This window comes from Mastomys coucha, unplaced genomic scaffold (genome assembly GCF_008632895.1).
Source record: "Mastomys coucha isolate ucsf_1 unplaced genomic scaffold, UCSF_Mcou_1 pScaffold20, whole genome shotgun sequence".
NCBI classification, from domain to species: domain Eukaryota; kingdom Metazoa; phylum Chordata; class Mammalia; order Rodentia; family Muridae; genus Mastomys; species Mastomys coucha.
Genome location: NW_022196903.1, coordinates 33049522 through 33063672, shown reverse-complemented (window position 1 = coordinate 33063672; position 14151 = coordinate 33049522). Strand labels below are relative to the sequence as shown.

General features: G+C 42.8%; 1 protein-coding gene across 8 annotated transcripts in view; it reads left to right on the top strand.

The window, feature by feature from the left end:
• Positions 1-14151, top strand: part of Svopl (SVOP like) — an 81207-nt gene that overhangs the window by 38866 nt on the left and 28190 nt on the right. For all 8 annotated transcript variants that reach the window (XM_031381556.1, XM_031381558.1, XM_031381557.1 and 5 more), the window contains 3 exons: positions 2274-2385; positions 4667-4748; positions 5696-5785. In XM_031381556.1, coding sequence (XP_031237416.1) covers positions 2274-2385; positions 4667-4748; positions 5696-5785 — 284 coding nt within the window. The remainder of the gene's footprint in view (positions 1-2273; positions 2386-4666; positions 4749-5695; positions 5786-14151) is intronic.

Genomic DNA, 14151 nt, shown 5'->3' with positions numbered 1-14151 from the left:
CTGCAATGGCTGTGAGAGCGGGAGCCAGACGCAGCCTCCTCACTCTCTCCGCTCTGTAACATTACTCTGCTTTGTTTTTTTCAAGACAGAGTTTCTCTGTGTAGCTCTGGCTGTCCTGGAACTCACTCTGTTGACCAGGCTGGCCTCGAACTCAGAAAACCTGCCTGCCTCTGTCTCCCAAGTGCTGGGATTAAAGGTGTGTGCCGCCACTGCCCGGCCTATGGTTTCTTATGATGTTCTCAGATATTCTTCCTGTTATTTTCCCAGCTTCCCTCCTTCTATATTTATTTCTCTTCCCCTCCATAATTATTTTATTTTTATGGTTTTTTTTTTTTGCTAGACTTTATGTGGATGGCTATTTTGCCTACCCATATATATATGTATGATGTGCATGCATGGAGCCCTCATAGATCAGAAGAGGAAGCCTGATCCTCCACAGCTGGAGTTATGGGTGGTCATGAGCCACCATGTAGGTGGGTGCTAGAAATAGAATCCAGGCCATTCTCTGGTAGAGCAACAAGTGCTCTTAACTGCTGAGCCATTTCTCTAGCCTCAATAAGCCCCGCCCCATTTTCTCATTTCCCCCTCAGATCTCTATTGTTCTCCCTCCTTTCCTACAGCAGTGCCTTTCTACTTTCGTGTATTCTGCAGTTCCTTCAGGTTACATACTCACATCTGATCCTTTGGAGCTAGGAACCCCATATCAGAGAGAACATGCAGCAATTGCCTTGCTGGATCTGGGTTGCCTCATTCAATATGGCTTTTCCTAGTTCCATCCATTCACCTGGATGGAACTCTGGAGAAGGATGTGTACTGGCTGGTTTTGTGTGTCAACTTGACACAGCTGGAGTTATCACACAGAAAGGAGTCTCCCTTGAGGAAATGCCGCCATGAGATCCAGCTGTAAGGCATTTTCTCAATTAGTGATCAAGGGTGGGAGAGCCCATTGTGTGTGGTGCCATCCCTGGGCTGGGAGTCCTGGGTTCTATAAGAAAGCAAGCTGAGCAAACCAGGGGAAGCAAGCCAGTAAGGAACATCCTCCATGGCCTCTGCATCAGCTCCTGCTTTCTGACCTGCTTGAGTTCTAGTCCTGACTTGGTTTGGTGATGCACAGCAATGTGGAAGTGTAAGCTGAATAAACCTCTCAACTTGCTCCTTGGTCATGATGTTTTGTGCAGGAATAGAAACCCTGATTAAGACAGATGTCAAGGTATATAGTAACTCTAAAGAGGGGATCTCTCTCTCTCTCTCTCTCTTTCCCTCCCCCTCCCCCCCCTGTGTGTGTGTGTTCAAGATGGGGTTTCTCTATTCATAACTTTGTTCTGGAACTCACTCTGTAGACGAAGCAGTCCTCTAAATCACAGAGATCCACATATCTCTACCTCCCAGGTACTGGGATTAAAGGTATGTGCCACCAATGCTGGCTAAAATGGGGGTATCTTACAATTAGATTTCAATTGGCAGCACTGTTTATTTTTACTGGACAAAATGATGGCCCATAAAAGCCAGTGTGACTGGATGTAGATGACTTGCTTGAGTGCTTGCCTACTGACTTGCACAAACTCCCCAGGACCGTATGAAATGGGTGTAGTAGTGTGTGCCTGTAATCCCATTGCTTGGGGACCGAATACAATAGGACCAGAAATTCAAGGTCATCCTTGGCTGAGTTTGAGGACAGTGATATGAGACCCTGTCTCCAAAACTTAAATAGGGCCCAGAGCCAAGTGTCATGGCACAAGCCGACACAGTGAAACCCTATCTCAAAACCAGAAAATTAGTGGAGTCTTGAGTTCAACGGACAATGGTATGTGACATTTAGTTCTAGCAAACTGGTAGTTTACAAAAGATGTTTATGGTAGAGTAAGCAAAAATAAAATAAAATAAAATAAAATACAATAAAATAAAGCTAGGTGTGGAGACTTATACCTTTAGTCCCAGCGCTTGGGAGGCAGAGGTAGGTGTGTTTGAGGCTAACCAGACTTTCATGAGTTCTTGGACAGTCATGACTATGCAGAGAGACCTTGTATCAAAGAAAGGAAAAAAAAAAGGAAAAGAAAAAAAAAACCCATGTCTTTATGTATAGCCAGTATTTGTTACTCATGAAACCCTAAGGAAAAAGTACATTGGAGACTGAAACAGCTTCCATGACAGTGTGCCTGGGTTTTGGATGGTAGCCACTTCCTTATGAATGACAGGAGGGGTCCCTGTTGGTGTCCATGGAGACCACTTTTGCTCCGAGGTATCACCACTTGTGTTTGCTGTTTGCTTTCTAGTGAACCCTTTAAATATCCTGGGCATCAACTTCCTGGGCAGACGACTTAGCCTGTCCATCACCATGGGCTGCACGGCTCTGTTTTTCCTTCTCCTCAATATCTGCACTTCAAGGTATTTGCTCTTCGGTTGCCTCTACACAAGTGGTGCGAAAGTTATCAAATGGGACTTCCTGACTCCTGGTGGTCCATGGAGTCTGAACACGTCACCTCCCAAGGGAGAGTAGAGAGCAGGCTGTCTGTCGGACTAAAAGACCCCTCCCTCCTTTGTGCCCCGCCTCCTTCAGCTCTCATGGGATGCTGCGCAGTGCTGAGATGCTACTTCACCCACTAGTTTATTTAGGTTCTTTATGCAAAGCTCCTTGGAGAATTGAGAACAGCCCTAACTTTTTAACCAAATGATCTGGAACAATGGGAATTAGTCCAGTGACACAGGCAACATATATCTCAGGGCTGGAAACATAGTTCAAGTGTAGAGTACTTGTCTTAGATAGTGAGCATCACCCCATATCTGTAACCCTGAGCAATAATATGGAGTTGACTATTGATCTGTAAGTTCTACACCATTGGCCAACTAACCATAGATTGAAATTTTAAAAAGTTTCATTCCAGACAGTGAAAGCAAATTATGTCTGTGTAGCGTGTGGGTTTTGGCTAGCTACATGTCACCATGCCACAAGCAAAGGTGTCTGAAAGGAGGGAACTTCAACTGAGAAAATGCTTCCACAAGATCTCACTGCAAGGCTTTTTCTCTTCCTTCCTTCCTTCCTTCCTTCCTTCCTTCCTCTCTCTTTCTCTCTCTCTCTTTCTCTCTTTCTCTCTCTCTCTCTCTCTCCCCTCTCTCCCTCAGGATATTTATTTATGATTTATATATTTTTATTTTATGTGCATTGGTGTTTTGCCTGCATGTATGTCTGTGGGAGGGCATCAGATCCAGCTACAGATGCTTATGAGCCACCATGTGGGTGCTGAGAATTGAACTCAGGTGCACTGGAAGAGCAATCAGTGCTCTTAACTGCTGAGCCATCTCTCCAGCCCTGGCAGTGAAATTTCCTAATTAGTGATTGATAGGGGAAGGCCTCTCCTGTTGTGGGTGGGGCCACCCAGGACTGGATGTCCTGAGTTCTATAAGAAAGCAGGCTGAGCAAGTCAAGGGGAGCAAACCAGTAAGCATCACCCCCTCACGGCCTCTTGTGCATCAGCATCAGGTTTCTGGACTACTATGTGCAAGTGTAGGCCAAATAAACTGTTTCTTCCTCATGGTGTTTCATCACAGCAATAGAAACCCTGACTGAGACAGTCTGCCATTGCTCTCTCTTTTAGATTTGTGAATTGGGTCTTTTTTATTTTTATTTTTTTGAGATTTTCTTTATTTTTTGAAGTTATTATTACATATCCCCCCTTTACTTTCCTTCCTCAAATCTCTCCCATGTACCCACTGCTCTCTTTCAGTGGCATTTAAAAAAATTTCATTGTTTTATACACACATACACACACACACACACATACACACACACACACACACATTCTAAATACATAAATACATCCTGCTCAGTCCATATAATATTACCTGTATGTTTGTGATCACAGGGATGACCATTTGGTGTTGGATAAGCAATGGTGGGGGGGAGGTTTCCTTGGGGACGACCATTTCTCCTGCTCTCAGTATTCCCAGTTGCTTATAGTTCTTTGTCTAGAATTGAGGCCCTGAGAGCTTTCTTCCATGTTAGCATGACCATTGGCATCATTGGTATTCAGATCTTGTTCAGGTAGCCATGACGATGAGACTTCATGGGTACAGCCTCTCTGACATTTCTAGCATACGTTTTCTTAGAGCAAACTCCCTCTTCTACAATGGGTTCTAGATGCAAGACTTGTGTTGTGGATGTGCTGGTTGTGTCTGGGCACCATACTTGTCATTGCTCCTTAAACCACACCACACCACATTTACATCTTACAAGGGACTAGGCAATCTAGTGATTTAAAGAAGAAATAAGAGGGGGCTGGAGAGATGGCTCAGCAGATAACAGCATTTGCCGCTCTTGTAGAGGACCCAGGTTCAGTTGCCAGCACCTACAGAATGTTTCACGATCGCCTGAATTCCAGTTCCAGGGGATCTGATGCCTTGAGCTGGCCTTCCAGGTGTGCACGTAATGAACATACACACATGCAGGCAAAGCAATTATACCAATAAATACCTTTCCCACGGCAGGTGCTCATCAGGAGCATCAGGCCTGAGCATCGTGCTTTGGTGAATGGATTGTGAGGAAACTGGCTTAGGATGTCACAGTCAGGCCAGTTGAGGAGCAGCACCCTGCCAAACCTCAGAGCTTTGTGAGACCATCTTGGAAGATCCTCTGTGTCGGTTCCTATAACTTCTTCTGCTTCCTCTTCAGTGCCGGCCTCATTGGCTTCCTCTTCATGCTGAGGGCCCTGGTGGCAGCGAACTTCAACACCATCTACATTTACACTGCTGAGGTGAGCATGGGAGAATGGCCTGGCTACACAGGATGTGCCCAGTGAGCTCTCAATCTGTGCATCTCTGACTGCTGTTAACCCTTGACAAGTTGCTTAAAACATTCTATGAAAATGATATCAGAGAGTTTGATATGGATTTCCTCTCTCTTGTTTAGTATACTGAAGTCTAGTCTCTTAAAGACAAGATCTCTTTCCTTTCTTGTAAAATCAGGATGTTATTCAAACTTGTCACTGACAGATGCCTGAAATAATTTGGGGAAGGGAAAGATCCCTTTTAGTTCCATTTCAGTTGTTCTGGTTCATGGCTGCCTGTTTTACCCTTTGGTCTGTAACAGAGACTCCGTGGTCAAAGGGTGTGGGAGAAAAGAGCTGGTTATCTGATAGCAGCCAGGAAGCCAGGGGAGTGACAAGCAGGGATGTGAGCTAAGATACACCCTCAAAAGCACAGGCCGGTGCCCGTGTCTTCTAACGAGGCTTCCAAAGTTCTAGTCTATCCAAATTTTGAGTCCATGAGTGGATTAAACAGCTGATTAGGGCTCTGTCCTTTATTAATTTAAGCAGCTCCACATCCAAATATGTTGACAATCAAAATTAGTCACCACGGGCTGGGAGATGGCTCACTGGGAAAAGGCACTTGCTGCCAAACACGACAGTCTGAGTTCAATTCCTCACATGATAGAAGGACAACACTGACTTTTGGGAGTTATCTTCTGACCTCCACATGCACCATAAATGCATGCATATCCATGCACACATGAGAAGTAAATGTACCTTTTTTTAAAAAAAAAAAAATTCAAGACTGTATACCAAAGACGAAGAGCATCTTCTGCCTCGAAATCCAGCCAGTATGTTACAAATACAGAAACCTGAACTAGGCAGGGAAGGGAAGAAGAGAATCCTGGGAAGACCAGTCACCAATGGGTGTTTTCTATTCCTTTTCTCTGCAGGTCTACCCAACCCCGATGCGCGCTCTAGGGATGGGAACCAGTGGCTCCCTATGCCGCATTGGAGCTATGGTAGCTCCATTTATATCCCAGGTACCCAAGAAGGGTGTGCAAGGAGGCTGAACCTCATGGGGGTGGGAAAAGGGGACCCCAGTGCTCTCAGAGTAAGGACATAGCACAAATTTCTTCTTTATTTGGGGGGCATGTATGCTTAATTGTGTATGGGCTCTAATTGTGAGTTCTATCTCTTGTGGAACTTGTCAGTCAGGGTGGACTATTGAAAAACAAGAAAATACTCGGGGGGGGGGTAGATCAGGAAGGTGGAGCCTTGACACCAGGAGGTGGAGCTGGGCAGAAGTCTGGAAGCATACGCTGGGATAAAATCTTATCTTGTTTTTTTTTTTAAAGAATATTTATTTTATATAAATGAGTATACTGTAGCTGTCTTCAGACACACCAGAAGAGGGCATCGGATCCCATTACAGATGGTTGTGAGCCACCATGTGCTTGCTGAGAATCAAACTCAGTACCTCTAGAAAAGCAGTCAGTGCTCTTAACCATTGGGCCAAATCTCCAGTCCTAATGTTTCTTATCTCTCAATAGAGGGAATTTTTGTGTCTACAAAGTTTTTAGACTCCCCTGAAAGTGTTTCCTGTCTTAAAAGGGGGTGCTACTTTTGACTTACATTGTTGCTTTTGAAAATCCTTTCTGGGCTGGAAAGATGGCTCAGCGGTTAAGAGCACCAACTGTTCTTCCAAAGGTCCTGAGTTCAAATCCCAGCAACGGATGATATGGTGGCTCACAATCATCTGTAATGAGATCTGATGCCCTCTTCTGGAGTATCTGAAGACAGCTACAGTGTACTTACATATAATAAAAAAATAAATTAACTAAAATAAAAGAAAAAAAAGAAAAAAAAAAAAGAAAATCCTTTCTACCTGTTTTACCTATAGCAGAGAAGGGCTTACCAGTGGAAGGTGAGGGGGGCACCCACCCTGTCCCCTTATGAGCAGACTGAAGCCAGCTTTCTCTCCCAGCTTTCAGTGGGGATGGAGACTCTGGGTTCTCAGTCACCTATAGCTTTCTCCCGAGGGAACTAGCACTGTTCATGCATCAGGCCACATTGTGTCTAGGGGCCTTAGCAATGGTCAGAAAAGATCACAACTTGGACTGAGTCTTGAGGCCTGAGGGTTCTGCTCTGCTTGGCCTCCTGGGCACGGGGTGGGCTCCTAACTCTGGGTGGCTGTATCTCATCTTTCCCATGCCATCCACATTCTAAAATAGGGATGAATAATAGCATATTTGTGTGCATTTATCTGGAGGATGAGACTATTTAAATGCGAAGCAGTTCGAGACATATATGATGCAGCATCTGAGAGACATTATATAATAATGACAATAATCAAGGCCAAGTGCCACTCAGATAAATATTTCTCATTAAGGAAATATTTTTGTGACCACAGATGAGTCCTTTCTTGTTCAGGTGCATAATGGCTGCAAATGTTTAATGCTCTAGACAAGATGGTAGTTAAAGCATGAAGGCCAAGGGAAGAGCACCTTTAGTGCGGAGGACACCATCTTTAATGTCCACACAGGCATCAGTGTCAGCTCTGCAACACAGGCCACTTGGCAAAGCAGGAAGGCTCCTGCTGCTTTTTTCCTGCGTGTTGAAAGCTCAGATGTATTTCAATCTATAGAAGCATCCTTCACTGCCTTTGGAGTCTATCTTCATGGGGAAGAGTTTAATTTGCTTCATTACTGAGCACCAACAAGATGCAGTGTTTGAATATTGAAACTAGCTTCAGCTACCTGGTGTTACATTATTTATTATTATTATTATTATTATTATTATTATTATTATTATTACCATTAAGGAACTGTGGTGGGGGAGGGAAGAGAGAACATTAAGATAAGAGAAACAAAGGACCTTTAAATCCCATCCAGTGCCATCAGCCGCTATAAATGTCACTTCCTTAACCAGTTTGAATGTGGAGAATTCAAGTCTGGGAAGCTTCCTGTGCACTCCTAAGGTTTTGCCTTGGTTTCTCATGGACTGAGCCGCTTCAGGCTTTCCTTGGTGAGAGCTGCCAACCTTAAGTGCCAGGGTTGCATTATGACGTAAATGTTCCTGGGCTCTACTCAAAGATGCAGATGGTAGAGGCAGAGACCCACTACCTGCACTTTAAGTCTGAGTTGGCTGCTCTGTGTGCCTTCCTGAGTGAGGTATCCAGTTGTTAAGAAATGAACTGCAATAAAAATGATAAAATCCAGGTTTAAGAATTCCAAGCAAACAAAAAGGGAGAATTTTACTCTAAAATAAAGGCTTGCTATAATGCAGAAGGGCTCAGCATAAAGCTTCTATGGAGCTAGACCAGGGAGCATTCTCCTTTATTCTGAGAAGCATTTAGTAATTGGGTGCCTTAATCCTAGCCAAGTATCTTAGTTCCTGCTCTTAGAACAGGTTATCATAGACTGAGGAGCTAGGGGTGTGGCTCAGTTGGAAGAGTGCCCACCTAGCATGCAAGCAGCTCTGGGTTCCAGCCTCTGCAATCCCAGCACTTTGGGAGGTAGAAGGAGGAGGATCAGAAGTTCAAGGCCATCCTCACACACCTAGTAAGTTTAGAGCCAGAGGTAGGTGAGACCCTATCTCAAAAGGAAACAGGAAACAATCAGACTGAACAGCTTGTAAATAACAGTATCTCCTGACAGTTCTAGGGACAGAAAGCACAGGATTAGATGTCTGTAGAGCTAGATTCAGGTGAGGGTCCTCTGCCTCGCTGGCTGATGGCCATCTTCTCATTGTATCCACACCCACGGAAGAGCCTGTGTGGCCTGTTTTGTAGGGGTGCAAACACCTCCCAAAGGACCTTACCTCCAAATAGAACATGTTTGTATCTGAGATTAAGATTTCAACATAGGAATTTTGGAAGGGCATATAGACCCTGAAGGTACAGGTCAATGAGTCCCTTGGTTCAGCGATGCATGGTATACTGAGACCTTCTACAGGTGGGTGGGTAAGTCCTTCTAGTCAATGAAGGAGTCTAGCAGCACAGCCTGATGTGTGGAACAGCTAGGGAAAGTAGCAGTGCCAAAGCAATAAAGACTGCCCTCTTGCGGCCAAACCTAAACAAGACATCTTATTAAGTGAGCCCATGAGACAAATAAATGAAGGCAAGTGTGCACGCCTCACACACATGCACTCACACAACACAGTCACAAAGGAATGTCAGCGGGAAAGTTCACTCAGAGAATGGGGCAGGGCAAATAAACGGAGCCTTCATTAAGAGGAAGGAGGTCTCCTCACCTCGAATCCTCTTTCAGTGACTAATTTAAGAAACGGTTTCTGGAGTACAAGTCCCTCCTCCCCATCATAGAAAATTTTTCTTGTAGTAGTATTGGTGTAGCTCACTAATAGTCTTTGTTTTATGAAATAAATTATTCTATTAGTATATCATATTAATTATGTCATATTAATATATCTTCTAGGTTTTTTACATATCTTTTTAAAAAGTTTTTTAAAAAATAAATTGGGAAATTTACACATAAGTTTTGTAGTTACACAATCTCTAGCCTGCTTTTGCTCCAACTCTCCCATGTCCACCCCTCACTCCTTCTCAAGTTTGTGATTGCATAATTATTATTTCACACACACACACACACACACACACACATGAGCGCGTGTGCACACAGCTTACCAGGACCATTTAAGGTTTATGTCTGTGTGTTGAGCTGCCAGCTCAGGGTTGAGTCCCTTATCAGCAACTTGTACCTGGAGAAGACTGCATGGCCCTGTCTTATTAGCTCTTACTTGCCTCCAGCTTTTCATCTAGAGGCAGGGCCTTGGGAGGTGTCCTTCATCTACACTGGCATGTTTGTATTGCTGAGATTTTATGGTAAAGCTCCCTATCCTACCGAAGACACTATCGTAGAGCAGACATTCCTGTCCTCCGGAGCTTCCAGTCTTCCTGCCTTGTCTTCTGTGATGTTTCTGAGCCTTAGGTGTAGGCTAATTGTATTATATTGATTGCAGCCTGGCACCCCATGGTCAGCTGCTCTTTGCTTTTTGATCAATTGTGAATTTCTGTAGTGTCTCTTTCTGATGCAAAACGAAGCTTCTTTGATGAGGGATGAGAGCAACACTCATTTGCGGCTATCAGGGTAAATAGTTAGAAAACAGAAAATATATTGGTTCAGGAAAATGGTAGTAGGGAGACTCCAGCAGCTGCAGGTAGTTGACTAGGTTTATGGTACCAGGCTTGAATTGTCTCCCACGGAGCAAGTCTCGGGCCCTATTAGACAGTTGTTGGTTACACTTAAAACGTCAGTACCACCAGTGCACCATTGGGAAGAGTTTGCCATGCTGCTGATGATTGTAGAACTTATGCTTTATCACTTGGTAGGACTGGCGATTGCTCCTCTCTCTCGGCAGCTTGCATAGAATCATTAAATGTGAGAATTAGCCCTCTGGGAGGAGGCTGCCAGGTCATTTACATCTCAGTTCCTCCAAGTCTGTGTCCAATGTTGTCTTCAGCGATAGCTATTGCCTTCAAGTCTGGGGAGGCAACCAAGGGCAACAGTAATAACCCCCTCTCTATAGTGTTGGGAGTCTCTTTGATTCTTCTGGCCAACAACTCCAAAGGAAGACTGCCATACTTTGTATCGGGGCTTTAGTTAGATAGACTATGGTATCACCCCAAGTGTCATAACTGTCCCTTTCTCTGTCCCTTCTTCCCTCCCCTTCTCTTTACACACACACACACACACACACACACATACACACACATGCACACACACACATGCACACACACACACATATGTATGACTGTATGTATATGTAAGCATAAACCAATATATTTTTTTCTGTCTGTATATGTAAACATAAACCAATGTATTTTTGTATGTATATATATATGTAAACATAAACCTATATATTTTCTGTATGTATGTATATGTAAACATAAACCACTATACTTTCCTATGGCTCTTCATACTTAGTGTATTTTTATCCTTCTTCTCCTTCCCTGCCTATACTGGCTCCCTTCCTTCTCTGCAGTTAAGTCTCCCTCTGCCATTGTCCACTTCCCTTCATCCCTCCTGTATCCTATTATCCCCCTTTCTAAAGCTCCTCCTTTTCTATCCCCGTGGTCCCTCTTTAGCTTTCCTAGTTTCTGTGGTGACTCCTGGCTATATACTCAGATCTAAAAACCCAGAACTAGGACCCACAGGTAAGAGAGAACATGAAGAGTTTGGTTAGGGTCTGGGCTTCTTTGCTCAGTATACTTCTCTTTTCTTGAAGCAAGGTCTCTCTATGTAACCCCTGGCTGTCCGAGAACTCCCTGTGTAGACCAGGCTGATCCTTGAATTCAGAGAGCCACTAGCCTCTACCCCATGAGTGCTGGGATTAATGCCTGGCTTAATGGTTTTGTTTTTTGTTTTTTTTGTTTTTTTCAAGACAGGGTTTCTCTGTCCCGGAACTCACTCTATAGACCAGGCTGGCCTCAAACTCAGAAATCTGCCTGCCTTTGCCTCCCAAGTGTTGGGATTAAAGGTGTGCGTCACCACCGCCCAGCTTAATGCTTCAACTTCTGTTTACCTACATGTTTCATGCTTTAATTTTTCATAGTTGAATAATTTTTCATTATTATCTCATACATTTTCATTATTTAATCAGTAGCAGAAAGACATTAGATTGCTCCTGGTTTCTAGCTACTGAACATGTATCTGTGGAGTAGGATGTTGATGCCAAGGAGTGGTACAGCTGGGCCATATGGTAGATCTGTTCTTAGCTTTTCAAGAATTCTCCACATTGATTTTTCAGAGTTTATGCCAATTTGCAATTCCACTAACAGTAAATGAAGGTTTCCTTTCCCAACATCCTCACTAACATTTGTCATTAGCTGTCTTATTAATCTTAGCCATTATGACTGGGGTAAAATAAGATCTCAAAGTAGTTTTAATTTGAATTTCCCTAATTGCTAACAATATTGAACACCTTCTGAAACATTTCTTAGCCATTTATTTATTCTTTTGAGAACTTTCTGTTCGGATCTGTAGCCCATTTTCAAATTGGGCTATTTCTTTTAAATATTTTACTTTTATTATTTTTAATTATGTGTGTGTGTATGCATGTGGGCATGTGCACACAGGCATCCACAGAGGCCAGAGGCCATGGATCCCCTGGAACTGGGGATGGTTGTGAGTCATTTGATGTAGGTGCTGGGAACCATCTGGGTCTCTTGGAAGAACAGCAAGTTCTCTTAATCGCTGAGCCATCTCTTCAGCCCATCACTTATTTTCTGACTCATTTTTTAATATATATATATTTGAGTATATATATTTGAGTATATATATATATATTTTGAGTATATATATGTGTGTGTGTGTGTGTGTGTGTGTTGGGAGAATATTAAAAAAGTAGAACAGTCTCATTCCTGCGGTTGTGCCTCTGCCCCAGCGGCTTAGCCGGCCATGCACTGGCTGGCAATGGCTGGCCTGTTTTTATCTCATGGAGCCTCTGACTCAGGACTCCACAATCTCTCCACCCGGCTCACTAGGTTCCCATTGGTGGGTTGTTACCATGCCAACCTCATGCTTCAAATCCCCCACGGCTTTTGTGGTACACATTTGGCAAACCCATGCTTTGCTGTGGTCCCTTTCTCTCTTGAACCCAGACAAGCCGCCACGTGAAGGAAAACTCAACACAAACTTAGTTCAGAAACAATGGTAACTCAATCTGTGGGCACAACTACTAAAACCTAATCTTGTAAGCCTTATTAAATCTGAATCCTCTGCTGGTGAACTCTTGCAGATCTGCCATGATACCAGGAAACTCTAGCAGCTACATCTTACCCATATGCTGTCCCTGTTCCAAAAAGGCCTCACTCTCTCCTGCTGCCTCTCTTCCTCCATCCAACCTGGAAGTCCCGCCTACTTGCCCAGTGATTGGGTCCTTTATTCATTAGAGGACTGGCTCACAAGAACAGCACCAGGCCCATCCACAACACACACACACACACACACACACACACACTGGATATTGATCATCTATCAGGTGGAAAGCTGGCAAGCATTCTCTCCCACTCTGTGGGCTTCCCCTTCATGTGCATTCTCTGCTCTACAGAAGTTTTTATGTGGTCCTATGTGACCATTGTTGGTATTAGTTCCTGAAGCAAGTGGAGTCCTATGCAGGAAGTCCTTTCCTACACCTGTCTTGTACTGCCTGTGTTTTCTTCTAGCAGTTTCAGTATTTCGGGTATTGCCTTAAGGTCTTTGATCCATTTGGAATAGATAGATGTGGGTTCAATTTTATTCTTCTTCATATGCATATCATACTTCCCAGTACCATTTGCTTAACAAGCTATCTTTTTTCTACTCGGTGTTTCAGGCATTTTTGTCAAATATCAGATGGTTCTGCTTACATGTATTCATGTTTGGGTCTCCTGTTTTGTTCCACTGATCTCCATTACTGGTTTTGTACCAGTACTGAGCTGTTTTATTTTTACAGCTCTGGAATATAGCTTGAACTCTGATAATCTTTTGGACATTCATCTCTTTTGTTTAGGATTGCTTTGGATGTCTGGGGTCCTTTGTGGTCCCAAATAAATTTTAGGATTACTTTTTCTCTGTTTCTGTGGAGAATACCATGTGGATTTTGATTGAGATTACACCGAATCTATAAATTGTTTTGGGAAAATGATAATTTTTACAGTATTAGTTCTACTGATCCATGAACATGAGAGGTCTTTGCATTTTTCTCTTTTTTTTTTTTAAGTTTTATCCATTATGATGAGAAAAGTTACATGATTTCAATTTATCTGAATTTGTTAACATTTAAAAACATATTTTAAGTAAATAGAATTATATCACATTCTTGTTTCCCTTTTGTACCCCAACTCAACACAGAGACCCCCTTCAATACATAGTACAATATCTTTTTTGTTATATCCTTTAAAATTTATAAAATATTATAACAATTAAAATGAGTATTATAAAAGTTGTTTGATATAAAACAACAATCAATTTAACAGTCTTATATAGATGCTCGTCTACAGCAATACTAAAAATACATACGTTTTTCTCAATATAAATTTTAAATAACTCCAAACATGTTAAGTGTATATTTCAAAAGAATACATCACTACTAGTATTTTCTTAAATGAACATAAATATATGAAGTCTTGTTATTTGTGTGTTTGTTTCGTATTTAGTAGAGCTTAAAATCTTGGCTCTTACTGCGGTACAAGCCCAAAATAAGAACAATTTTTAGACATTGGATTTCATTGTAATAAGGCTGTACTTCAATAACCCTCACATCACCAAAGGATTTTACTTCCATCATAACTAAGCTGAGAGTTGACAGTTCTGTTGCACCGAGAAATGAATTGTAGGCACAATTTTGGATACAGACTTCCTGTTATGGTCAAAGCTATTTGACTTGAGTGAGTGACTTTATTCTCAGC